General features: G+C 39.1%; 1 protein-coding gene, 1 pseudogene and 2 gene segments (V, D, J or C); 2 read left to right on the forward strand and 2 right to left on the reverse strand.

Moving 5' to 3' along the window:
• The window catches only part of LOC122470393, a 644,196-nt gene that overhangs the window by 367,418 nt on the left and 249,287 nt on the right, over positions 1-27,491 (reverse strand).
• Positions 1-27,491, reverse strand: part of LOC122470388 — a 901,179-nt gene that overhangs the window by 349,669 nt on the left and 524,019 nt on the right.
• LOC122470902 lies at positions 723-8,025 on the forward strand (annotated as a pseudogene).
• On the forward strand, positions 7,489-26,851 carry ZNF280B (zinc finger protein 280B). The gene is made up of 3 exons (XM_043557912.1): positions 7,489-7,632; positions 8,451-8,508; positions 25,085-26,851. Exon 3 carries the CDS (start codon positions 25,158-25,160, stop codon positions 26,790-26,792), a length of 1,635 nt encoding a protein of 544 aa, XP_043413847.1. The 5' UTR covers positions 7,489-7,632; positions 8,451-8,508; positions 25,085-25,157; the 3' UTR covers positions 26,793-26,851.

Here is a 27,491-nt window from a genome sequence, read left to right on the forward strand (position 1 = left end):
CACTACGACCCAGCAAGTGCACTACTAGGCATTGATCCATGGGATACAGGTGTGCTGTCTCGAAGGGACACATGCACCCTAATGTTTATAGCAGCACTATCAACAATAGCCAAAGTATGGAAAGAGCCCAAATGTCCATCAATGGATGAATGGATAAAGAAGATGTGGTATACATATACAATGGAGTATTACTTGGCAATCAAAAAGAATGAAATCTTGCCATTTTCAACTACATGGATGGAACTGGAGGCTATTATGCTAAGTGAAATTAGTCAGTCAGAGAAAGACAAAAATCATATGACTTCACTCATAGGAGGACTTTAAGAGACAAAACAGATGAACATAAGGGAAGGGAAACAAAAATAATATAAAAACAGGGAGGGGGACAAAACAGAGGAGACTCTTAAATTTGGAGAACAATCAGAAGGTTACTGGAGGGGTTGTGAGAGGGGGGATGGGCTAAATGGGTAAGGGGCACTAAGGAATCTACTCCTGAAATCATTGTTGCACTGTATGCTAATTTGTATGTAAATTTTAAAAGATAAAAAAAATAAATAAACTACTTTATTTGTGGACACTGAAATTTAAATGTCAGAATTTTCACATGTCACAAAATATTCTTTTGGGTTTTTCCAACCCGAATTAAAAAAAATGTAATATATACATAATAACCATTATTAGTTATTAATAGTATTAGTAGTATTAGTATAAATACTAAGAACATGCGGTTGTACTTAGCTGGTAATTTACAAAAAGAATGCACTAGAAGTTGAAGGGGCCTCTTCAAGCAAAAAACAGTGATGAAATGGCAAATCTTTTCTTGTTGTGTGAGGAAAACCAAGTGCCAGAACCAGCAGAGCAGAACAGGAGAATCCAAACACAGGAATTGGGAAAATGAACATGCTGAGCTGATGATCATAGTAGGAGTGGAACATGGAAATGAAGATGCAGAAATTCTCTTCATCAGAGTGGTTTCAAATTCAAAACCAGTCATTCCAAACATTTTGAAGAGAGTGACTCCGGAATGATACTCAGAACAAAGGAAGGCCACTTGAGTCAAGATCCTGCTCATGCATTGCAGCCTGCAAACCACGTGACCCATGCAACACTCAAGTGGCCACCTCAATCTGAAGGGAGGGCAACAGATAGTTCTATTATTTAAAAGAAATGTTTTCAATGTTTATTTTTGAGAGAGAGAGCAGGGGAGGGACAGAGAGGGGGGCACAGAGGATCAAAAGTGGGCTCTTTGCTGACAGCAGAGTGCAGAGTACCCTAAGCAGGGCTCAAACTCAGGAACCCTGAGATCATGACCTGAACCAAAATCAAGAGTCAGATGCTTAACCAAGTGAGCCACTCAGGTGCCCCAGATAGTCTTATTATTTGGAGACTTCATCTAAGCCAGATTGTAAAAGGAATTCATCACAAGTCATGTCTTACAGTCCCTCAGATTTTCTGTCTTCATATCTCAGTGTCTACTTGGAGCTATACTTTCTGTAGGAGGCAAGGTGAAAGTCCTTGAAGTTCAAAGCAACTTCCTGCTTCCAATGTAAACAGTGGAAATTCCAAAAGACCTAAATTCAGTGATGGAATCCCAGGAGGACATTCCTCAGCTGTGGCCCCTTCAGATTTCTTTCCTACAGTGAACACAACCTCAAAATCTGTCCCATTCTCATCAAGCCATCTTTAGAATGGAACATTATTTTCTTGGGCTTATGCAAATGACAGGGCTCATTTCAATCTATGGATCTAGACACAAAAAATAGCTTGGAAAGGCTGGAGAAAAACAGACTTTTCAAGTCCAACAAGTCAAAACTAGACTATTGATCCCAAGAAGGAAAATCTGATTATGTTATTTTGTGACTTTAACTATGGGCACCATAAAGGAGACAGGCAGCCAGAACAGAAGACTCACAGAACCTTTAAATGCCTCAGCTGCTTGAAAGTTCTAAAGAATGTCAAGTTTATGAGCTATTTGAGGAACAATTTGGAACTTGAGAAGCAGAGGGGTGACAGCTGGGAAATCCACACCACCTGCTAGCACCGTCACCCGCAATTTCTCACTCCTTCCAGCTGCAATGTCACATTGAAAGTATACACACAATCCAGGAGCCCTCCACTTTCTGTAAAATTTGTGAATTGTCATTCAAAACAGATTAGATTCTCTTACAGCACAAGGAGGACAATCATAAGCCTGGCAAAATGCCCCGTGTGTGCCAGGTTTGCAATTACAGATCATCAGCCTTTGCCGATGTGGTAACATTTCAGAAAGTGCCATGAAAACACTAAGAATTTGCTTTGTCCACTCTGTCCCAACGTTTTCAGAGCTGTCATACTTCATGTGAATCATTGTTGAAGGCATTGGAACAAGAGTCTTTTCAGTGTTCCAAACGCTGGCTTCGGTTTTTGACTTCAGAGGAGAAAACAGCATCAATTCAAGAATCATCAGAAGCTTTTCTCTTCATCAGAAGAGAAGGTTTGCCTCCTGAAACAGAGGTTATGATTCAAACTCAAGTTCAAACAGGATCAAGAAGTGCAGCGTCCATTATTGTGAGCAACACTAACCCCTGGCTGTCACCCATAAAATCTAAAAAGAGGATTGACACGAACTCTAGGTATTCCAGACGTTACCACAGATAGTGTTATAGCTGAAATTATGTTCTACCCACCTCCAAGAATTCTGAAAGGCAGAACTGAGGCGAGGCCATCTGTATATCATGGCTGTGGATGATGGTGATCAGCAATAGTCAGGTTTTACAGTGACAATTCTTTAGCTCTGTACTGTCAAGAAGCTCAGAAGGCTTCTTTATGCTCCTTCCCAGTCAACCTCTCCCTGCAAAGTAAACATTATTCTGATCTCTAACACCATAGAGTCTTTTTTTAAGCTTTGAGTAAATGGGATCACAATATTTTTGTCTTTGTCTTCCTTTAAGTAAGTGGGACGCATTCTTGCTGTATGCAGCCATAGCACATTCTTTTTCATTGCTGGGTAGAATCCCATTGAATGAATATGGTAGAGTTTTACGCATCCATTTTATTCCCGATGAACTTTAGGCTGATTGTTTTGCTATTTGGAATAAAACTGCTATGAGCTTGTTCATGTTTCTTGTTAGGCTTATGTAGTCATTTGTCTGGAATGTACGTATACTTATGAGAAGTGCCGGAACTACTTTGATTTAGCTTTTAAGTGCAGATTCTGCCAAATACTGTTTCAAGAGTGATTGAAATAATTTATATTTCCACCAACAATATTGAGAATTCTACAGATACAGTACTTAGTACTGTCAATCCTTTCCATTAGTGCCATTCTCTTGGAGTTGTAATGGTACCACATTATTGTTTTTATCTACATCTCCCTAATGAGTAATGATCTGGAGAATATTTTTTTCATATGATTATTGGCCACTTGAATACCATCCTCTTCTATTAAGTGTCTATTCAAGTCTTGCCCCCTCTTTTTTCTTTCTTTCTTTCTTTCTTTCTTTCTTTCTTTCTTTCTTTTTCTTTCTTTCTTTTTAAACTAGACAGTCAATTGGGAAGGGCATGAAGGAACTGCGGGGGTGCTGGAAATGTCCCATATTTTGACCTGGATGGTGACTTCATGGGTGTATGTATGTACATTTGGGTTGGTGCTTCATGTTGCATGATACTTAAGAAATTATTGCCCACCTAGGACATAAATATATTCTTCCTATTTTCTTTTTGGAGCTTTACTGTCTAGCCTTTAGGTCTTGATTCATCTCAAATTTATTTATTTTTGTCTATGGTGTGATAAGTCAGGGTATCCAGGTTTATTTTTTCATATGCTTATTCAAATCAGCACTAAGAAGACCACTCTCTTCTCACTGTATTGCAGAGGAACCTTTGTGTAAATCTGGCAGGTGACTGTATATATATTTCTGGACTCCATTCTATCCCATTTCTTTGCTTCTCTAATCTTGTGGTAATGCCATACTGTTTCAAATACTGTAATTCTGCTTAAGTTTATGTGATAGTTAATTTTATGTGTCAACTTGACTGGGCTAAGGGATGCTTAGATAGCTAGTAAGACATTATTTCTGGGTGTGTCTGTGAGGGTTTTTGGAAGAGATTAGCATTTGAATCAGCAGACTGAGACCAATCCATTGAGACCCCTAAGAGAACACAAATAAAGGAAGAGAAATCTCCCCCTCTCTTTTCTTGAGATGGGACATCCATATCTCCTGCCTTTGGACAACAGAGCTTCTAGTTCTTGGGCCTTCAGACTGACTGATTTATGCCAGTAGCTTTCCTGGGTCTGTGGCTTGCCGATAGCATATGATGGGTCTTTGTCTCCATAATTGCAGAAAACCCATCTCTCTCTCTCTTTTTTTATCCTATTGGTTCTATCTTTCTGGAGAACCCTGACTAAGACAGATATCTGGGAGTTTAACTTCTCCAGTGTTGGTGTTCAAAGTTGTCTTGGCTATTCAGGTGCTTTGTTGAACTGAAGTGATTATAGTGGAAATCCTTGTCTTGTTCTCAGACTCATATACAATAGTTCATCATTAGTCATGGTGTTGGCTGTAGGGCTTTTTGTAGCTACCCACTGACTTTGGGGGAATTGAGCTAGAAAGCTATAACAGAAAAATAACTGAGGAAAAAAACCAAAATTCAGAAATTAAGCAATATAATTGAAAATAAGACTGGGACTAGGGTGTAGGAAGGCAGGAGACAAAAGTGCAAAATACCATTCCTACACTTTCACAAATCTCTTGAATGCTGTACTCTATGCTCATTCTAGTCTTGGTTCTGCTTCTAAATAACTCAGAGCTCCTATGAGAAAATGATGTGGGAAAGGAAAATATTTGCAAGTGAATTGTATTGAAGCAGCAAAATTTGTAAGATAAAGCTAAAGTGGTTGTTAGAAGAGATTCATATTTAAGCTGCATATATTTGAAAAGAAGAAGGGTTGGGGTGGGCAAAATGGGTGAAGTGGACCCAAAGGTTCAAACTTCCAATTATAAAATAAGTCATGGGGCGGTAATAATACACAGCATGGTGACTATAGTTAAATACTGTATTGCACATTTAAAAGTTCCTAAGAGAGTAAATCTTAAAAATTCTCATCACAAGAAAAAAATTTGTAGCTTTGTTTGGTAATGGATAGATGTTCATTGGACTTATTGTGGTTATCATTTCACAATATATACAAATATTGAATCAGGACATTGACGCATGAAAGTAACGAAATGTTATATATCATTGCACTTCAAATGGAGGAGAGGAAGGAGAAGAAGGAGGAGCAGAAGAATTGGAAAACTAATGGTCTAAGTCAGTGCTGTTGACAGAAGTTTCTGCAGTGATAGAAATGTTCTGTATCTACTCTAATATGCCACATGTGTCTACTGAGCCATTGAAATGTAGCTAGTATGACTGAGGTACTAAAGTTTTTATTTTATTTAATTTTGATTAATTTAAAATTAAATTTAAAGGTAGGAAAAACAAATATTCCTTACAAATGAATTCCATATTATTTCTGTACTCTCAATAATTTGTGTATCTCATAGATTCTCTCCTTTCAATGAGACTACATGTCCTTTCCTGAGGGTAGGCTGGATTTAGTGGCTTGCTTCCAAAGAGTAGGATATGGAAAGGAGAAAAAAGTAACTTTGCAGTGGAGAAATCAGTGGTAAGTCATAGGGATAGGATGTATCCCTGATGGAAGTGGTACGGACACATCACCTCTGTGGTATAATTCTAAAAACCTATATCCCCAGCGCAACCAGGAGGAAAATACCAGACCCAAATTGAGAGACATTCTGCAAAATCTCTGACCCTTTAAGGACTCCTTAAAATTGTCAGGATCATGAAAAACAAGGAAAGTTTAAGAAACTGTCAGAGACCTGAGTAGGCTAAGGAGAAACTATGACAATGTAGTGCAGTATCCTGTACGGGAATCTGGCACAGAAAAAGGACATTGGAAAAACCAGTGAAATGTGAACAAAGCCTGGACCATAGTTAATAGTAACTTACTGAAAGATATTGAAGTAATTTTGAGGCCTAAAGGAAGTCATTTCCCAAATACACATTTTAGACATCAAAATATTTTCTCTTTATCTACATCCTCTTCATTTTGACTATGGTATACTTCACTGAATAGAAATCCTCAAATGCAAAGATCAATGATATTTAGACTGTGTTATCTGACCATAATACAACAAGATGAGAAATTCATAAAAGAACAGCTTTTTAAAATCCCACAGATTTGGAAAACAAATACCATATTACTATATAACTCTTGCGTTAAAAAGAGAATCACTAGGGAAATTAAGACATATGTGGAATTGAATGATAATGAACATATTATGAAGCAAAAATTGTAGGACACAGTTAAATTGGTACTTAAGTAAAATAAAGTAAATTTATAGCATTATATACAAGAGAAACAAATGAGAATTTACAAATAAACATCCCAGACATTTATCTCAAAAGATTGTAAAGAGTATAACATTGTATGGTGACAGATGCTAACTACACTTAGCATGGTGAGCACTGCATTATGTATAGAATTGGAAAATCATTACACTGTACACCTGAAACTAATATAATATTGTATGTCAACTACAATACAATTTAAAATTTTTTTTAAATATCGTAAGAGGAACAATAGAACCTATAGAGATACTAAGAAAGAAAACAATGAGTGGATAATATAAATGAGCTAGAGATGAATATAACATTGTTGATTAGCAAAACCAAAAGCTGTCTTTCTTTTTCCTTTCAAAAGATTACTAAACTAGACAGGCTTTCTGGCAGAAATGGGCAATTAAAAAAATTCTATAAAGGGCTAGATAGCAAATATTTTAGGCTTTTGAATATGATTTCTGGAAACGAATCAACTTTGCTGTTTTAACAGGAAAGCAGCCATAGACAATACCTAAAGGAATGGGTATGTCTGTGTTCCAATAAAACTTTATTTATGGACACAGAAATTTGAATTTTATATAATTTTCAGATGTCACAAATTAATATTCTTTGTGCTTTTTTTCAAGCCATTAATAAATGTGAAGTTCATTCTTCGGTCGCTGCAAACTATACAAAAATAGGTGCCAGGCTGGACTGGATTGGCCCCAGATACAACCTCAGGAGTGTGGGCGCCAAGCCCAGTTGTGTGATCAAGGTCCCTTAAACGTGGGGCTAGCAGCTGGTGCTTTTATGAAAAAGGTAGCACACCTGAGAGGATTATGAGAGCTAAACTCCAAGCTGACAAAAGTATCCCCTGATCGACTGGGAGCCCGCCCTTGACCTTGAACCCCGGCCCGCTCTGCAACCTCGACTTCCCAAGACATCTCCGAAGACTCGGGGTGACAGCCGCGGCGCTCATCCCCCTCACCCCGACCCTGCGCCCAGGGATCACCAGCAGAGGCGCCAGAGCGCGCGCAGGCGCCGGACCCGGCCTCGCCGCCAATCAGATCGCAGCGCCCAGAGCCGCGCCGGCCTTGGGCCCCGCACCTGGCGGCCAATCACAGATCGCAGCGGGCGCGCGTGCGGAGGCGGCGGCGGCGGCGGCGGCGCCTGGGCCCTGAGGAGGCGTCGTCCCCTCAGGCTTCGCCTGGGGAGCACCTCGGGGCGGTGCGCCTCCGGCTGCTCCGCGACCGCCGCGGACAGGGGCCGGTAAGGACGGGGGCGTGGCGCGGCCATAGTGTGTTTCCAGAGGGGAGATGGGAGGGATTCCGCGGCTGCAGTCTCGCGGGCCGCTCCGCTCCCGGTCTCGCCCTGCCGGAGAGGCCTGTCCCTGCGCCGCGGCCTCTGAAGGGAGTGTCGGGTGAGCGGCCCCCGCCGCGTCCTGCGACCCCGGGTGCGCACACCCCCTCCCCCGATCTTGGCGGGCGCCTTTCAGGAGGCCTCCCCTCCCCCACGCGGGCGGGGCGCCCCATCCCCCAGGCCCGGGCCCGGCCTCGGCGTCCTGGAGAAGGGGCCTGCCTGCCTTGCTTCCTGACACCCTCCCCGCCCGCGGCCCACCTCGCCCGCCCCGCCGGGGTCGCTTCTGGAACTCAGCGCGTTTAAACCTCGCAAGCCAGCCCTCTCCCCGTTCTGGACGTCTGTGGCCCAGACCCTTTCAAGGGGATTCAAGCATTTTCAAATTCATTTATTGCTCTCTTGCCTCCCGCAGCGCCTTAGTTTTCTTGTGTGCTGTGTCTCTGCCTGGACTCTATCTCAGACCCTTGCACGCTAACGAAGGCCCCCTGACAGCCAGGACCCAGGGTGCTTGCCAGGCTTTGGATTTGGGCGGTTGGCGGGCACAGTGCTTTCTTTACGGAGAGAGGGTAGATGGGAGGAACAGGTGTGGGAGAAAGGAACCCAGTTTTCTTTTCTGGTTAAGTGTGAGATGCTTCAGACACATCCAGATGGTAGTGTCAGATAGTCAGTGGGACGTAAAGTGTTCCTGTAACATGGAAGTAACCCTAACCCTCCCTTCTGGTTGCCTCAAGGATGTGACCTTCTGCCTGGAGTAGCTCAAGTTCTTAGAAGTTTCAGTGCACGCCTGAGGTAAGATGAAAGGTCTTTGTAATAACGGCCAAGATTGTGTCTTTTTTCTTCAGGATCGTAGATTTTAAGCTATGTGAAACTGACTTTCTTTTTCCTTTACTCTGGCAGGAGGCTAAAATGGGTTGATACACATACCTAAGATTTCAGCTAAGGTAGTAAAGTATTAAAGTGGTTCCTTCAGGGTAATGTGTATTGGTTAAGAATGGTGACATAGAGTTAGTTTTGTTCATTTCTATGCCCTTTTCCTTGAGGGCTATATTTCATGAAATAATTGAATGTGATTGGGTAGGGGAGGCCATAGGAATTCATTTCATGCCAGTAGGCACAACAATAAGTAAGTTGTAGGCCCAGGAACTTGTGTATATAGCTCAGTGAGACCCATTATATAGTTAGTTATCTATTGCTGTGTAACCCATTGTCTCAAAACTTAATAATTTAAGAAATGTTTATTTCGCCGTTTGTCATAGCCTAGGATGTAGCTGGGTGATTCTGGCTCAGGGTATCTTAGGAGGTTGTAGCGAAGCTTTTGGCTGGATTGGCAGTCTCTCAAGACTTGACTTTTGTTGGATGATCCATGTCTAAGCTTTCTCACCTGACTTTTAGAAGGGGATCACTTCTTCACTCTGGATCTCTACGGAGCTGCTCACATCATGGCAGCTGGCTTCCCTCAGAGTGAGTGATTCAAGAGAAACCTTGTACCCAAGATGAAGTACAGAGCCTTTTAAAGAAGTTACATACCATGACTTCTGTATTTGCTTAGTCACATAGGCTAACCCTGTGATGGTGTGGGAGAGGACTACACAAGCGTGTGAATAAATAACGAGGCAAGATTCACTTGGGGCCATCTTGGAGGGTGGCTCCCGTACCCGTTTATCCACCATTCCAACTCTTCTCCATATTCACCTATCATTATGAGTGAATTATTTGGCTCCAGGCTAAGGGCAAAACCTCCCCTTGTGTGCTAAATCCAAGCAGTTTTTGTTTATTCAGGAATATTGTTCGAGCAAGTCTCCTCTTTGTCCTGGGTTAAGTTTTCTGTTTCTCTGGATCATTCTCATCAGCAAACAGACTGATTGTAATATTACCTCTCATTAAAAAATCCATCTTTTGATTGCACATCCCTCATCTGCTTATTTTATTTCATATTTTCATTATAGGAAAATTTCTCCAGAGTTGTCCATATTTGCTTCCTCCAGTTTTCCCATTCTTCTCTAAATCCACTCTTGTCAGGGTCACCAGTGAATTTCATATTGCTCAATCCAGTGGTCAATTTTTAGTTTTTAATTTATGTGATCTATTGGCAGTATTTATCAGTCGTTCATTTCCTCTTCCCTGAAAATAACTTTTCATTTGGATTGCAGCATGCTTCTTTTTCTCCATTCTCCTTTACCACCTCCCCACCCCCACCCCCACCCCCACCACAGTTGGCTGTAAGTAACTGTTCCCTTTTCATATCCTTTTCTGCTTTCTTCTCCTGTTCCTGACCTCTAACCAATGGAATGCCTGAGGGCTTGGATATCAGACCTCTTTCCCTAGATGATCTCATTCAGTCTTGTGTTTTAAATAACATTATATGCCAAAGGCTCCAAAATCTGTGTACTTAGCCCAGGTCATTCTCTGAGTTCTGTTTCATATTTACCTGCTCAGCATCACCCCTTATATGTGTCATCCTCTTCTTCACATCTCAAATCCAGTCAGTCTGTCAACAAATCTTGTGGGCCTTCAAGATTTTGATCTAGAACCTGACCCCATCTCAGTACCTTTGTCTCCTAGTACAGTCATTTTTTTTGTTTCTATTAATTCAGTAGTCTCTTAACATGATTTCCTTCTTCCAGGAGCAGCAGAGTGATCCTGTTGAAATGAAAGATCATATCACTTCTCACTCAAAACCTCCCAGTGACCTGTCACAGAGTAAAAACCAAAGAACTTAGAATGGACTACATTAACGTACTACAATGAACTAATTTTTGATCTCATTTCCTTCACATTGGCTTGCTTATTATGTTAGCCTCTTGACCGGTCCTTAAATTTGGTAAACAACCTCTTGTCTCGGAACCTTTGTATTTGCTCTTCTTTCTGCTGGAGAATTCTTTCTTAGATCTCCATAACCATGCCATACAGATACCAGCCTGCCTCCATACTACCTGGACCATTTCCTGCTTTATTTTCTCTGTAGTATTTATAACCATTTGAAATTTTATGCGTGTGTATATACACATATAACATAACATTTTATATGTTTTTTGTTACTTGATTTACATATCAAAATATGTAATGTGTGATACTGTAATATTATGTGTATATATTTTTTAAATGTATTTCCCAGTTATGTCTGTTGCAGTGTCAGCTCCCTGAAGAAAGGGTCTTTGTTTCAATCGCTACTGTATCTCCAGTACCGAGACCAGTACCTGGCACATGGTAGGCTCACCAAACACTCACTAATACTCAGATTCCTACAAACAGCCATCTTGATCCTTCTCCCTCCCCCTTTCTCTGTGGTTAGGAGGCTGTCAGACCTGTGCAGTTATCATTCTGTTCCTGTGTCATTTCTTTGTTTCTTAGTCTTTTGTGAATAGGGGTATGTTCTAATTCTACTGATTTGGTATGCTTTATAGTTGCAGTTCATCCAAAATTGTGAACATCAGGACATTGCCAATATTATATGTATGACCACACATAGAACCTTTTAGGGTGATCTTTCCATAGAATAACAATTTCTCCCTAATTTCTTAGGGAAAAAAAGAAGGAAAAAAGAAAAATTCCCCCCTCCTCCTTTCTTTGGACCCAGGAGTTCTGATACAGCAATATTATGTTAGGGTCAATTTGATACGAAAAAAAGAATAGAAGCTTTCTTCATCTTTTGGTTTCATAACACTGAAAAAATTGGAACACAAGTTATCTTAACCTTATCCTTTGTAAGTTCCTTATGTGTCAATGACAAGTGTTCCTAGATGCATTCCTTATTCTTTCCTTTAAATGTATAAATCAGTCATTCGAGTAACACTGAATAATAGAGTTCTGAGAGTTCAGCTTAAGCATTAGTATTGTATATATTTGAAAACAAAATATGGATGCTCTGTGGAAGTCTTACCAGTATTATTTTCCCTGGGAGCTTCCCAATAGCAGGGAGATACATGTTATATAGCCATTCATGATAGGGCCCACCTGGCATGCATAGAATTTGCTCTCCACTTTCACAACGTCCAGTTTCCTTATAATTAGGTTGACTAATTCGTCACCCAAACGGGGATGTTTTTAAGAGTGAAAAGTGGCACTTTAAAAAAATACATAGGGCCAACAGGTCAAACTGGATTGCCGTGGTCAAATTAGGATATTTAGCAATCCTAATAATAAAGTCGGTGTTCTAAGTCCTTAGTATCAGGGTAATGTCCACTCTACAAGAAGATATCCATTCATCCCTGGGAAGGTATACCTCACACTACATATTTGTACATTGGCTCTGTGATACTAGTTTACCTCTTTTTCTTGGCTAGATTAGTTTGCATTATTACCATAATCCTAATTACCTAACTCTTGTTACACGAATGGAGTCTGGTTAGGGGCTTTGAAAATTTAGTATCACTTGTTAGGATGTGGGGGTCACACCAGCCTATTGCTAGGAATTTTTTTTTCTTTGAGATATAATTCACATACTATACAATTTACTCCATAGAGTGCAAAATTGAATGGTTTTTAGTATATTCACAAAATTGTGCAGTCTTTACTGCTACCTAATTCAAGAACATTTTATCAACCCTAAAGCCCTGTGTTAGTTTCCTGTGGCTACTATAACCAACTGCCACAAGCTTGGTGGATTAAAACAACAAAAATTTATTCCCTCTCACTTCTGGAGGCCTAAATCAAGGTGTTGGCAGGGCCATGCTACCCTTGACACTCTAGGGGAGAATCCAGTGCTGGCCTCTTTCAGTTGGCAGTCTTTGGCTTGTGGCCATGTCACTCCAGTCTTTTTACAATGCTTTCTTCTGGTGTATGTGTGAAATCTCCTTCTGCCTCTCTTTTAAGGATATTTGTGATGGTATTTTGGACCCATTTGTATAATCCAGGGTAATCTCCCCATCTCAAAGACCCTTTCCAAAGTTAGGTAACATATATGTGTTTCAGGGATTAGGATCTGATATTTTGGTGGGCCATTATTCAACCTACTACATTCCTCATTCTTTTTTCCTCCCAACCCTTGGCAACCAGTAGTTTGTCTCTATAGATTTACCCATTGTAGACATTTTATGACAGGAGTCATACAGTATGTGACCTTTCTGTGTCTGGCTTTATTCACTAGCATGTTTTCAAGGTTCATCCATATCACACATATACAGCAGTACTTAATTAATTTTCATTGCTGAATAACATTCCATTGTATGGTTATGCCACAGTTTATCCATTTATCAGTTAATGGACATTTGGATTTTTTGCACTTTGTGGCTTTTATTTTTAATGCTGCTGTGAACATTGTCATGCAAATTTTTGTGTAGACTTATGTTTTCAATTCTTTGGGGTATATACCTAGGAGTGAAATTGTTGGAGCATATAACTCTGTATTTAATTTTTGAGGTGCTGTCGAACTGTTCTCCAAAGTGGCTGACCATTTTATAGCAGTTTTACCAGCAACACATGAGGATTCCAATTTCTCCACGTTTCTCTGCAACACTTGTTAGTGTTCCTCTTTTTGATTATAACCAACCTAGTGTATGTGAAGTTGTATCTCATGATTTTGATTTACATTTCCCTAATGACTAATTGTGTTGAGCAATATTTCTTGTGCTTATTGGCCATTTGCATATCTTTGATGAAATGTCTATTCATATTTTTTATTCATTTTTTTAAATACATTTTTTGAGGCGCCTGGGTGGCGCAGTCGGTTAAGCGTCCGACTTCAGCCAGGTCACGATCTCGCGGTCCGGGAGTTCGAGCCCCGCGTCAGGCTCTGGGCTGATGGCTCAGAGCCTGGAGCCTGTTTCCGATTCTGTGTCTGCCTCTCTCTCTGCCCCTCCCCCGTTCATGCTCTGTCTCTCTCTGTCCCCAAAATAAATAAACGTTGAAAAAAAAAAATTTAAATACATTTTTTGTCGTAAAACAGGTAACATAAATTTTATCGTCTTAACCATTTAAGTGTTAAATATATGTGCATTGTATTTTTTTCATATTGTTTTAAAACAGATCTCTAGAACTTTCCATCTTACAAAATTGAAACTCTGTATCCATCCCATTAAATAACATACTTCTTTTGTCCCTCTTTCCCTAGACCCTGGTATCCACCATTCCACTTTTTGTTTCTTTTCTGTTGCTTTGGCTCCTTTAGATACTTCATGTAAGTGAAATTGATATAGTATTTGTCTTTTTTGTGACTAGCTTTTTTCATTTAGCATAATGTCCTCAAGATTCATGGGTGTTGTCCTATGTGAAAGAATCCCTTCTTATGGCTAGATAATATCCCATAGTATGTGTGTATCACATTTTTAAAATTCATTCATCAGTTGATGGACATTTGGGCTGCTGCCACCTTTTGGTTATCGTGAACAGTGCTGCTGTGAACATGGGTGTGCAAGGATCTCTTCAAGATCCTGCTTTTCATTTCTTTTGGATGTGTATCCAGAAGTTCTATTTTAATTTTTTGAGGAACTTCTGTTGTTTTCCATAGCAGTTGTGCTATTTTACATTCCAATCACAGCATATAAGGATTCTACTTTTTTTGCATCCTTGACAACAGTTGTTATTTTTTTTTTCTTTTTTTTTTTTTAACGTTTATTTATTTTTGAGACAGAGAGAGACAGAGCATGAACAGGGGAGGGGCAGAGAGAGAGGGAGACACAGAATCTGAAACAGGCTCCAGGCTCTGAGCTGTCAGCACAGAGCCCAACGCGGGGCTCGAACTCATGGACCGCGAGATCGTGACCTGAGCCGAAGTCGGCCGCTTAACCGACTGAGCCACCCAGGTGCCCCCTTTTTTTAAATGTTCATTTTTGAGAGAGAGAGACAGAGTGCAAGCAGGGAAGAGGCAGAGAGAAAAGGAAACACAAAATCTGAAGCAGGCTCCGAGCTGTCAGCACAGAGCCCTATGCGGGGCTCGAACTCATGAACTGGAAGATCATGACCTGAGCCGAAGTCGGATGCTTAACCAACTAAGCCACCCACGCGCAAAAGTTGTTATTTTCTGGTGTACTTGTTTATTTTTATATTTTTTGATAGTAGGCATTCTGAGGGGTGTAAAGTGATAAATCATGGTGGTTTTGATTCACATTCCTCTGATTACTGGTATGTTGAACATCTTTTCATATACTTGGCCATTTGTTTATCATTTTTGGAGAGATTTCTATTTAATTCCCTTGCCCATTTTTTAAATTGAGTTGTCTTTTTACTCTAATGATATAAGAAGTCTTTATGTATTGTGGGTATAAGTCCCTTGTCACAAACAGGATTGACAAATATTTTCTTGCATTCTTCTTTTTTTTTAATGTTTATTTTTGAGAGAGACAGAGCATGAGGGAGGGAGGGGCAGAGAGAGAAGGATACACAGAATCTGAAGCAGGCTTCAGGTTCTGAGTTGTCACCACAGAGCCCAATGTGGGGCTCGAACTCACGAGCTGTGTGATCATGACCTGAACTAAAATCAGATGCTTAACCAGCTGAGCCACTCAGGCACCCCTATTTTCTCCAATTCTGTGGGCAGAATTTATATTTAGTTCTAATCTGTTTTATTTTTTGTGTATGGTGTGAGCAGAGGTCCAACTTCTTTCTTTTGCAGATGGTTGTGTAGTTGTTCCAACATTTGTTGAAAAGACTTGTCTGTTCCCCACTTAATTATTTTGGTATTTTCGCTAAAAATCAGTTGACTGTTAGTGTATGGGTTTATTTCTGGACTCCGAATTGTATTCCATTAATCTGTGTTTCTATCTGCATGTCAGTACCATATTCTTGATTACAGTAGCTTTGTAGTAAATTTTGAAATCAATGTGAAATTTTCAGTTCTTTTTTCAAGATTGTTTTGGCTCTTCTGAGTCTTTTGCATTTCTATGTGAGTTTCAATTTCTGTGAAGAAACCAGCTGGGGTTTTGATAGATCAGTAGTCTTGCCATCTTAACAGTATTAAGTCTTATCCATGAACATAGGATGTGTGCATTTACTTAGATCTTCTTTAATTGCCTCAGTAATGTATTCAGTATAATTCAGTGTTTTCAGTATGAAAGTCATGCAGTTTTTTTGGTAAACTTATTCTTAAGTATTTTATTCTTTTTAATGTTGAGTGTACATAGAACTGTTTACCTAATTTCAGTTCAAGGTGTTTATTGCTAGTGTATAGAAATATAATTGATTTTTTATATTGATCTTGTATCCTACAAGCTTGTTGAACTTGTTTGTTAGTTCTAATACTTGTTTTGTAGATTTCCTATGGATTTTCTATATGTATAAAATCATGTCTTCTCCAATATAGTTTTACTTCTTTTTTCAGTCTGAATGCCTTTTTACTTTTTTTCTTGCCTAATGTCCCATTAAAGGACAATATAATATTGAATCAGAGTGGTAGAAGTGGACACCCTTGTCCTGTTCCTGATCTGACAGGAGATGCTTTTAGTCTTTTTACCATGAAGTATGATGCTAGCTGTCGGGTTTTTACAGATGCCCTTTGTCTGAGTAAGAAAGTTCCTTTCTCTTTCCAGTTGTTAAGTGCTTTTTTTTTTTTTCTTCCCTCATGAAAGGGTGCTAGATTTTGTATTGTGCTTTTTTTGCAGGCAGATGTGGGTTTTTTGGCTTTTTTCTACTAAAATGGTATAATGTTGATTCATTTTCGTATAATAGACCAACTTTGCATTTCTTACGTAAATCTCAGTTGGTCATGGTCACAGTTCTTTTTATGTGTTATTGAATTGTGTTTGATAGTATTTTGTTAAGGAGTTTTACCTCTACTCATAAGAGATATTGGTATATAATGTTTTTTTGGTGTGTGAGATCTTTGTCTAATTTTGGTATGAATAGTACTAGCCTCATAGAATGAGCTGGAAAGTTTTCTCTCCTCTGCTAATTTTTGGAAGAGTTGAAGGATTAATGTTAATTTTTCTTGAATTGTTTTGGTAGAATTTACCAGGATAGTCATCTGATCTTGTATTTCTCTTTTGGGAATTTTTTTTTTTTTTTTTTTTTTTTTGATTACTAACTCAGTCTCTATTTTGGATCTATTCATGTATTTTGAATCTATTCATATATTCTGGGTCAGTCCATATTTTTGGAGTCATCTATTCTGGGTCAGTTCGTACTTTTGGAGTCAGTTTGGTAATTTGTGTCTTTCTAGGAATTTGCGCATTTCATCAGGTTATCTAATTTGTTGGAAGAGAATTGTTTATAGTGTTCCCTTAGATTTTTTTTTTTTAATTTCTGTGTGGTGGTAGTAATATCCTGTCTTTATTTAAAAAAAATAATATGTTAAAAAAATAATATGTTGAGGGGCGCCTGGGTGGCTCACTCGGTTCAAGTGTCTGACTCTTGATTTCAGCTCAGGTCATGATCTCATGGTTTGTGAGTTTGAGCCCTGCATCAGGCTCTGTGCTAACAGTGCAGAGCCTGCTTGGGATTCTCTCTCCCCCTCTGTGTCTGCCCTTCTTCTGCTCATGCACTTGCTCTGTCTCTCTCTCTCTCAAAAATAAATAAGCTAACTTAAAAAAAATAATATATTGAGGTAAAATTTACATAGCATAAAATCAGTCATTTTAAAGTGAAAGATTGAGTGACATTTAGAGCACTCAGTGTCATACATCTGCCGCCTATATCTAGTTCCAAAACATCTCAAACATTCCAAAGTAAAACTTTTTTTTACCATTAAGCATTTTCTGTCAATTTCCCCTTCTATCCCCTGGTAACCACCAATCTGTGTTTTGATTCTATGGCCTTACTTATTCTGGATGTTTCCTGTAGATGAAATCATACAATATGTGAACTTTTCTGTTTGGCTTCTTTCACTTTGCATGTTCTTAGGGTTTATTCAGCATGTATCAATACTAAATTCCATTTATTGGCTATAATTGACATCTAACATATGTTTATGTCTCAGGTGTACAACATGATTTGATAGTTGTATAAATTGTGAAATGGTGCCCATAATAAGTATAGTTAACATCTGTCACCATACATAGTTAAAAATTTTTTTCTGTCTTGTGATAACTTTTAAAATCTACTCTCTTAGCAACTTTTAAATATGCAATATAGTATTATTGACTATAGTCACCATGTTGTACATTACATCTCCACAACTTACTTATTTTATAACTGGAAGTTTATACCTTTTGATCCCCTTCACCCATTTTGCCCCCCTCCCTTGTCTCTGGTAATTACCAGTCTGTTCTCTGTATCTGTGAGCTTGTTGTTGTTGTTAGTATTCCACATATCAGCGAGATAATATATTTATCTTTCTGTGTTTGAATTATTTCGCTTGGCATCATGCCTTCAGGTCTATCATGTCGCAGATGACAAGATTTCATTCATTTTTTTTATGGCTGAATAATATTCCATTGTTTGTATATACCACATTTTTTTTCATCCACCAGTGGACACTTAGGTTGTTTCTGTATCTTGGCTATTGTAAATAATACAACAGTGAACCTGGAGGTGCTGTTATTCCCTTTATGATTCTAATATTCCAGTGTTTGTGTATACCACATTTGTGTTATTTCCACCATTAAGTTATTGTGAATCGTGGTACTATAAGCATGCATGTACTTTACATGTGTTTGGGTACCTCTTTTCAAAAGATCTATATACCTGGAAGCAGACTTGTGGGGTCATATGATAATTCAGTGTTTAACTTTTTGAGGAACTGCCAAACTGTTTTCCACAGAAATCCTCTGATTTTTGCAAGCCTTTGGTTAATATCCAGGATCCAAAAAGCTTGATTTGGACAATTTTTGCTATTGTTCTCTTTGCTTTTATGACAGAGGATGTATTTGTAGTTTCTTATTCCACCATTTCCTATAGCCTCACTTTGTTGCTGGCATTTAACAAATTAACATTCTCTTTTTTTTTAAAAACTTCTCTTTTTTATGGCTGTCTGCAACCTCTGTTTAAATCATTCACCACTCATCTGATACTTCCAAACCCTTTCTAAACACTCAGTCTTAGAGAAAGAACTTCTGAACTAACCACCACTTTTAGGTTGGACTGCCATTCTGCTCGTATCTACTTTGTGTATTCACTAAGATGTGTTTAACACTAACATGGTGCTCTTGGGATGAAAGGAAGAAAAAGGGAAAATGACTGAAAGTGCCTGACTGTAGTCATTCTTCTGAGTTCCAGGATTTCAAGGTTCTCACATTTGCTATAATAGTACACTTCAGGGATGCCTCTGTGGCTCAGTCGGTTAAGCGTCCAACTTCCGCTCGGGTCATGATCTCACGGTTCATGAGTTTGAGCCCTGCATCGGGCTCTGTGCTGACAACTCGGAGCCTGGAGCCTGCTTCGGATTCTGTGTCTCCCTCTCTATCTGTCCTTCCCCCACTCGTGTTCTATCTCTCTCTCTCACTCAAAAATAAATAAATGTTAACAAAAATTTTTTAAAAATAGTAAACTTCATTAGTTCCCAGACTTGAAGAAAATTGGCTGTTCCTCATATTTGAACATTTCCTACACCTTCTCTCAGCCCACCATCCTTTGTTGAATTTATATCTAACTCCTAGAAAATCATTTTCCTTTAACGAATATTTAAGACTTACGTGCCAGGACTGCTCTAGGACTTTGGGAGAAATCAGTGAACAGACAGATAAAAACAAAGAAAACAAGCTAAAAACAAAACAGAACTTTTCCAGTGGAAAGAACTGCGAGTCCAATGGAGAAAGAAGGGTAGTGAATATAATAAATACGTTCTTTGGTGATATAGAATGTGATGTTATGAAATCAGGAAGAATATAATAGAGCAGAGTCATAGGATCGAATGTTGGGTAGGTAGGAGTGTTGTACTTTTAGTTTCGGTGATCAGAACAAGTCTTACGGTAAAGGTAAGTTTGGACGTGGACTTAAAGGAGATAGAACTGTTAGCCATGAGGATATCTGGGAGATAAGAGTTCCAGGCAGAAACTGAAGGGAGCAGCAGAGAAGCCACTGTGGCTGGATTGGAGTGAATGAGTGTTAGAATAATGGGAAAAGAGGTCAGAGAGATAGTGAGAGTGGAAATTGGTATTGAAGGTCTATAAATTATTGATTTTTCTGAGTCCAGTCTATAGAAATAATCATGTTTTTTGATAAAGAACCACCTTAGCTTAATAGTTGTTCCCTTCCTGGACTCCCAAGCTAGGTTAGACCCCATTTTTACACTCCTCCAACTATTGTGAGCTTATTTATGGACAAATATTTATGAAAAAAATTTTTTATTTTTATTCATTGCCCTAAAGTGAAATGTAAATGTCTACTGCAGTTTTAAGGATCCTGTGAGCCTCTCATTTCTTCTAAGGATCTGTGTTTAATGGGCATTAAATTTTAAGGCAGCAGATGTGTGGGATCAGTGGAAGAGAAGGAAAGAAGATTGGTGGGGAAGAGACATGAGTGCCGTGGGTGGGGAAAGAATAGGGGTAGGAATTGGGAGGAGCACTAGTGGGGTGAAAAGAGTCAGGAGCAAGGGAAGATGGTGAGGATAGGTAGCAGAGGAGTCCTGTTAGTCTGATCTCAAGAAGGTTCTCAAGAAAGACTGGTGCCTTAAAAAAGCTGGTGTGTGGCTATAACAAAGATCCACTAAAAGGGCTGTTGTTAAAATTCACAGGAATAACCTAGGAGATGAGTTATCTATCACCTACTGCTTTCTCCGCTATCTTTGGCATGAAATCTTCTTATTAACTCCTCCTACAGCTTTTGGCAGCTTCCTTGATGGGGGATATGAAGTGATTTTTGAGGATTAACTCGTTAGATGTAGTAGGTCTTTGGCATGTCCAGCTTTCCTACCCCAGTATCTTAAGTTTCTAAATAGAAAATAAGGACACCAGAAAAGAAATGATAAGAAAAGTTCCCATGGTCTAATGTAATTCTTATTCTAAATGAACTCATTCATTAGTTTATTCACTTTAGGTCTGATTCTTTCTCTTAACTTTTCATCTCGAATGATTGGAAAGTTAATCAGCATGGTCAACAGCTAAAACTCCTTCCAAGATCAGTTGGGTGGAAAGTCTGGCATTGTTACTGGAACCTACTTTATTTTTACTTTTTTTAAACAATAGGATTTGATTTCTCATAGTTTTGGAGGCTGGAAAATTCAAGATCAAGGTGCCAGCTGATTGGCTTCCCTCCTTCTGGCTTGCAGATGGCCACCTTCTCACTCTGTCTTCACACAGTGGATGGGAGATAAAGAAGAAGCAAGTTCTCTAATAGCTCTTCTTGGCGCTAATCTCATTATGAGGGCCCCACCCTCATGATTTATCTAAACTTAATTATCTCCTGAAGTTCGCATCTCCAGAAACCATCACACTGGGGGTTAAGACTTCAACATAGAAATTTTGGAGGGACACAGTTCAGCATGTAGCATAACCTAAAATGTATTCTCTAGAATTGGAGGAATCATTTAACATGTAGGAATAATGGAGTGATATAATTACAGAGGTGTTTTAAGATTCATCTAGTGGTGGTATGGAATTGGTCATAATTTGAAGGACAGAGAGACCAGACAATTTGGAGCCTAGTGCAGATGTAAAAACATGAAGTAACCAGTGGACCTAAACATAGAAATTGTGGGGAGGTGCTTTAATAAGAATGGAAATGAAAGGTAGTTAGAAAGACTAATGCTTTAAAAGTTATTTAGAACCACTTAGAAGAAGTTTCTTTGAGTAATTTGATGGAGGTTGGGGAGGTTTGAACAGTTTTTATAAAATACAAGGAGAATAAAAATGAATCCAGTGAGACTCTTTGATTCTTTGATTCTTAGGGACTAAGCAATTAATAGCAACATCACCAGAAATTCAGACATGAATTAAGTCAGAGTTCTCATGAGGAGAACGCAGAACTAGAATTCAGGAATCATGAATTTTAGTGCTGTCTCCAGACCTTACTTTAAGGTAACTTTAAGTAAAAGTATAAACTTTTCTAGGCTTTATTTTTTATTTATTTATTTTTTAAATTTTTATTTATTTTTTTTGAGAGAGAGAGCAAGCCTGGGAGGGGCAGAGAGAGAGAGATACACACAGAACCCGAAGTAGGCTCCAGGCTATGAGCTGTCAGCACAGAGCCTCACATGGGCCTCAAACTCATGAATGGTGCAGTCATGACCTGAGCCCAAGTTGGATGCTTAACCAGCTGAGCTATGCAGGCATCCCTCCCATAAGAACATTTTTGATTGGACATGTAGGGATTACTACTGTCATCTAGTAAGTAGAGGTCAGGGATACTACTAAACATCCTAAATGCATGCAACAGCACTCCTCTCCCCCACAAAGAATTATCTGGTCCAGACATGTTAGTGGTGCTTAGGTTGAGAAACATTGGATTAGGTGGCATTATCCTGGAGTTAGATGATTGAAGTTGAATATAGACATACCAAACCAATTTTCATTGATTAAAGAGCAGTGCTTTCAAACTTCTATGTTTTCTTGCATTAGCATATCTCCTAATTACATACTTGGTCTCAGTTTTAAGAAATTAAGAAGTTGTGGGCGCCTGGGTGGCTCTGTTGGTTGAGCTTCCAACTTTGGCTCAGGTCATGATCTCACAGATAGTGGGTTCGAGCCCTGCGTTGGGCTCTGTGCTGACAGCTGAGAGCCTACTTTGAATCCTCTGTCTCCCTCTCTCTCTGTCCCTCCCCTACTCGCACTCTGTCTCTCTCTCTCAAAAATAAACATAAAAAAAAGAAATTAAGGAATTGTAATCACTATTCATGACACACTAGACTGTAAGCTTCATGCATTCATCACTTTTCTTCTTAGTACTTGGTAGTGTCAGACCAGACCAGGTTGGGCAAGCAAAATATAATTGTGAAATAAGTGTAGAAAAGAATAAGTAATTTTTATTCTACTTAATATTCTACTTCCTTTTTGACTTATTTCCAAGTGGGTATACACATTTCAAGATTAAATATCTATGTGTTCCAAAATTATATGCTGATGTGCTGATTAAGTTAATGAGAGGTACATGACATATATTAGATGCCAATTTAATTTTTATAGATTGGATTTGAAGTGTCCATATTGGGCTACAATGAATTCTGACATTATGTTTTCAGAAGTTGGTGAGTTCATGAATCATAATTTAAAACCAGTGTTTTTCAAACCACTGGTAGTGAGCCATTGATGAGTCATAATTGATTTTGTGGGTCATGGTCAATTAAAAAAATAGAAAATATTAGAATAAGCATTCCATTTAGTAAAACAATTATTATTTATATGTGTGTAGTGAGATTCTGTATACATTGTTTTTTTATTTTTTTTTGTTTTTTTTTTTTTTACTATGGGTTGTGAGGAAAAAATGTTTGTAAAAAGCTAGCAGTTTTCAATCCTTCATTGGCCCACAGAATATCTAACATGGACAAGGCTCTCAAACTAAATCATAGAAAATGTGGAAGTAATGGAGTACATACAGTCTGTTCTACCAAAAAGGTTCTTGTTAATGAAAGTTACCATTAACTCATTTAACAAATTCTGTATTTGTTGAACTCCCATGTTGTACCAGGTACTGTTCTTTGTGCTGGGGGTACAGTAGTCAACAAAAGACCATCCCTGTCCTTTGGTGTTTACATTCTACTGGGTAGGGAGTAGAAAAGAATCAAGATGGATAAAGTTAATAATGTGTTAGATGGTGATAAGGACTTGAAGGTGAGGGAATGGGAGAGAGATTGGGAATGTGAATTAGCAGCTGGTTGGATTATTTGAGAACTTCTTTGAGAAGACATGGAACAGAAGTCTGAAGATGGTGAGGAGCTAGCCATGCAGGTATCTGGGTGATGAGCATGCATATTAGAAGGACGGCAAATGAAAGGCTCTAAGCTCAAGGTAAAGTGTTTAATATGTTTAAGAAAAAGCAAGGTGGTTAGTGTGGTTAGAGTGAGTAGATAGGGGAGAGGAGTAGGACATAACTACAGGAGCAGTATATAGGATTGGGAGCATGGTTTTACAGGCATTGGAAGCACTTGGCCTTTTACTGAGCAAACCAGAAAGCCATTGGAGTGTTTTTTTTTTTTAATTTTTTTTTTAACGTTTATTTATTTTTGAGACAGAGAGAGACAGAGCATGAACGGCGGAGGGTCAGAGAGAGGGAGACACAGAATCTGAAACAGGCTCCAGGCTCTGAGCTGTCAGCACAGAGCCCGACGCGGGGCTTGAACTCACGGACCGTGAGATCATGACCTGAGCTGAAGTCGGCCGCTTAACCGACTGAGCCACCTAGGCGCCCCGCCATTGGAGCGTTTTGAGCTGAGCAGTGATATAATCTGATTGAACAGAATCATTTTGCCTGCCATGTGGAGAAGAGACTTCAGTGGGGAAGTCAGGATTAGAGGGATAAATTTAGGACACATCAGTGAACAGACTATAAGGCCTTGAGGTGGGATGAGGTTATCAAGAGAGTTCATTCCTAATTTGCTAAGGCATGTGATAAGCATTTGACACTGAATTATACAATTTGTTGATTGTGTGTAGGTCCTCCTACTCTGTTCTTTGAATTTGACACTTCTGTATTAATATTTATAAAGTTAGTATGTATGAATCAATTGAGATGTTCATTTAATATAAACTTTTCTTCAATTCTGCTACAAAAAAAGGTGCCATTGAATGGTTGATGCTTTTTTTTTTTATTTTTTTTTATTTTTGGGACAGAGCGAGACAGAGCATGAACGGGGGAGGGGCAGAGAGAGAGGGAGACACAGAATCGGAAACAGGCTCCAGGCTCTGAGCCATCAGCCCAGAGCCCGACGCGGGGCTTGAACCCACGGACCGTGAGATCGTGACCTGGCTGAAGTCAGACGCTCAACCGACTGCGCCACCCAGGCGCCCCTGGTTGATGCTTTTTAAAATGAGCTATTGCCTTAAGTCAGAGAAGTAAGAACTTTTTGTTTTTTTAAGTTTTTTTTATTCAGCTTTTTTTTTTTTTTTTTGGTAATCTCTATAGCCAGTGTTAGAACTCATGACCACAGGATCAAGAGTTGTGTGCTCCACTGACGGAGCCAGCTGGGCACCCCAGAAATAAGAACTTTTGCCTTTAGGATACAGAAACACATTTAAAAGTTTTGAATTTGCCAAAGAAAGATGCAGCTGGTTTATGGCTGACTTAGAATTTCAGCTTAATTCTTTTCTGACTCCAAAGCCCGTGTTTCTATACACTGCAGAGTGGTGGCTTTATAAAGTAGTGTATCCTTTGCATGTGATTTTATCTAGAGATTAGTTATTAGAAGTTTCTCCTCTTTTTTAAATAGAAGAAATCATAATCAGCAAAGCTGTGATTCTGGAGCTGCACAGACTTATAACAGTAGCTTTTAAGCTGTAATTTATCCTTTGAGTCTTAATGTCCTTATCTATAAAATCAGAGTGTTTATAACTACCTTAGGGTTTTGGAGAGAAATAAGGTAATGAATTTTTCTGTACTTACTGATGTGTAGTATGTTTGTACTTAGGTGGCAATTTATATAAAGAAAACACTGGGACTTGAGGCCACACCTTCAAGAATAAAAAAAAAAAAATTAGAAAATGGAACAACCATGTATATTATGTGAGGAAGAACAAGAGCCAGAACCGCAGCAGAACATAGAAGAAACCAAACAGGTAGATGATGAAGATGGTGAGCTGATCTTTGTTGGGGTAGAACATGTAAATGACGATGCTGAGCTGATCTTTGTTGGGGTGACTTCAAATTCAAAACCAGTCGTTTCAAACATTTTGAACAGAGTCACCCCAGGTTCATGTTCAAGGAGAAAAAAGTATGGTCACCTCAGAAAAGGTACTACTTGCAAATTGCAGCCTATAAGTCATGTGACCCCTGTATCAGAAGCAGTGACTGCCTTGCCTGTTTCTGAATCTGAATCAAGATCAACAGAAAGTCCTATTATTATTGAGCCTTTGTCTAAACCTGATTATAAAAGTAATTCACCACAAGTCGTGCCTAATAGCTCTTCAGAGTTATGTTCTCCTTTGATTACATTCACAAATTCATTGCAGCATCCAGGTGGAGCAGCACTTTCTGTAGGAGGTATGAATAAAAGTCCTTGCATATCAAAGCAACTTTCTACTGCTGAAGTAAACAATGTAAATCCCAAAAGGCTTAAACTCAGTGATGGAATCATAGGGGGACATGCTTCAGCTTTGTCCCCTTCAGGTATCTTTCATACAGTGACTGCTGAGCAAAGCACACCCTCAAACAGTGTTCATACCTCATTAAGCCATGTTCAGAATGGAGCACCTTTTCCAACAGCTTTTCCAAAGGACAGTGTTCATTTCAACCCTGCAGATCCTGTTAAGAAAAATAGACAAGCAAAAACAGATTTTTTGAGACTAGCAAGTCAAAACCAGGTTGTTGATCCCAAGAAAGGAAGTCTGGTCATATTACTTCGTGACTTTTATTATGGGCAGCATAAAGGAGATGGACAGCCAGAACAGAAGACTCACACAACCTTTAAATGCCTCAGCTGCTTGAAAGTTCTAAAGAATGTCAAGTTTATGAATCACATGAAACACCATTTGGAACTTGAGAAGCAGAGGGGTGACAGCTGGGAAAGTTACACCACCTGCCAGCACTGCCACCGACAGTTTCCCACTCCCTTCCAGTTGCAATGCCATATTGAAAGTGTACACACTACCCAGGAGCCCTCCACTGTCTGTAGAATTTGTGAATTGTCATTCAAAACAGACCAAATTCTCTTACAGCACATGAAGGACAATCATAAGCCTGGTGAAATGCCCTATGTGTGCCAGGTTTGCAATTACAGATCATCAGCCTTTGCTGATGTGGAAACACATTTCAGAACTTGCCATGAAAACACTAAGAACTTGCTCTGTCCATTCTGTCTCAAAATTTTCAAAACTGCAACACCATACATGTGTCATTATAGGGGACACTGGGAAAAGAGTGTTCACCACTGTTCCAAATGCCGGCTACAGTTTTTAACTTTCAAGGAGAAAATGGAGCACAAGACCCAGTGTCATCAAATGTTTAAGAAGCCTAAGCAATTGGAAGGATTGCCTCCTGAAACAAAAGTTGTTATTCAAGTGTCACTGGGACCTCTTCACCCAGAATCACTGGAAGTAGCATCCATTACTGTGAGCACGTCAGATTCTGAACCGTCACCCCCCAGGTCTAAGAGTAAAGTTTCCAAAAAACCTCGTTAATTCGAGTTTCAGTAAATCTAAAGCAGGTATTTCAATCAAAGTCAAAAACCCTATAAAAATAAAAAATACAAACCATACATTATTCAGTAGCATCAAACATAGTGAAACCAATGAGTTATTTATGAGTTTCTTTTTAAATTCATGAAATACAGTACTGTCTGATATGAATTTGAGATGTTATTTAAAATATATTACCTGGCTTTCGTGTAACTGTATCTGGCTTAACATATAAAAGGTGTTTTGTGTGTGTATGTGTGTGTGAGAGAAAAAAAGTGGAAACCTATTTATTTTGATATTTCATGTTACTTATAAGTTTGAAAGCTCTAACTTCTGCAGATAGAATCTAGAGTTCTTTAAGTACTTAATTTTATTTTCAACTTTTTCCATGTCTTGAGGATTTCAATATTAACTCTAGTCAGACTGATATGACTTTGTTACAACATAGACTGTTACAACATGGTCCCATTTGCTGCTGAGCCCCTATAAGTGTCTCTCTTGTGCTGGTTTAAAATAATCAGTCTCTGAGAGCATGAGGGTGAAGTTGAAGAAGGTATGTCATGAATGGGAATCAGAAACTGGAAGATTAGTCAGTGGAGACTCCTTGTTCTGGTTGAGGGAGAGGCGTGCCAGTGCGCGCGCGCGCGCACACACACACACACACACACACACACACACACTCGCTCACTCCAGTCTGGGAGC

This window comes from Prionailurus bengalensis, chromosome D3, assembly GCF_016509475.1.
Source record: "Prionailurus bengalensis isolate Pbe53 chromosome D3, Fcat_Pben_1.1_paternal_pri, whole genome shotgun sequence".
NCBI classification, from domain to species: domain Eukaryota; kingdom Metazoa; phylum Chordata; class Mammalia; order Carnivora; family Felidae; genus Prionailurus; species Prionailurus bengalensis.

Coding starts and splice junctions, on each gene's coding strand:
- ZNF280B (XM_043557912.1), top strand. CDS start 25,158: ATGGAACAACCATGTATATTATGTGAGGAAGAACAAGAGCCAGAACCG.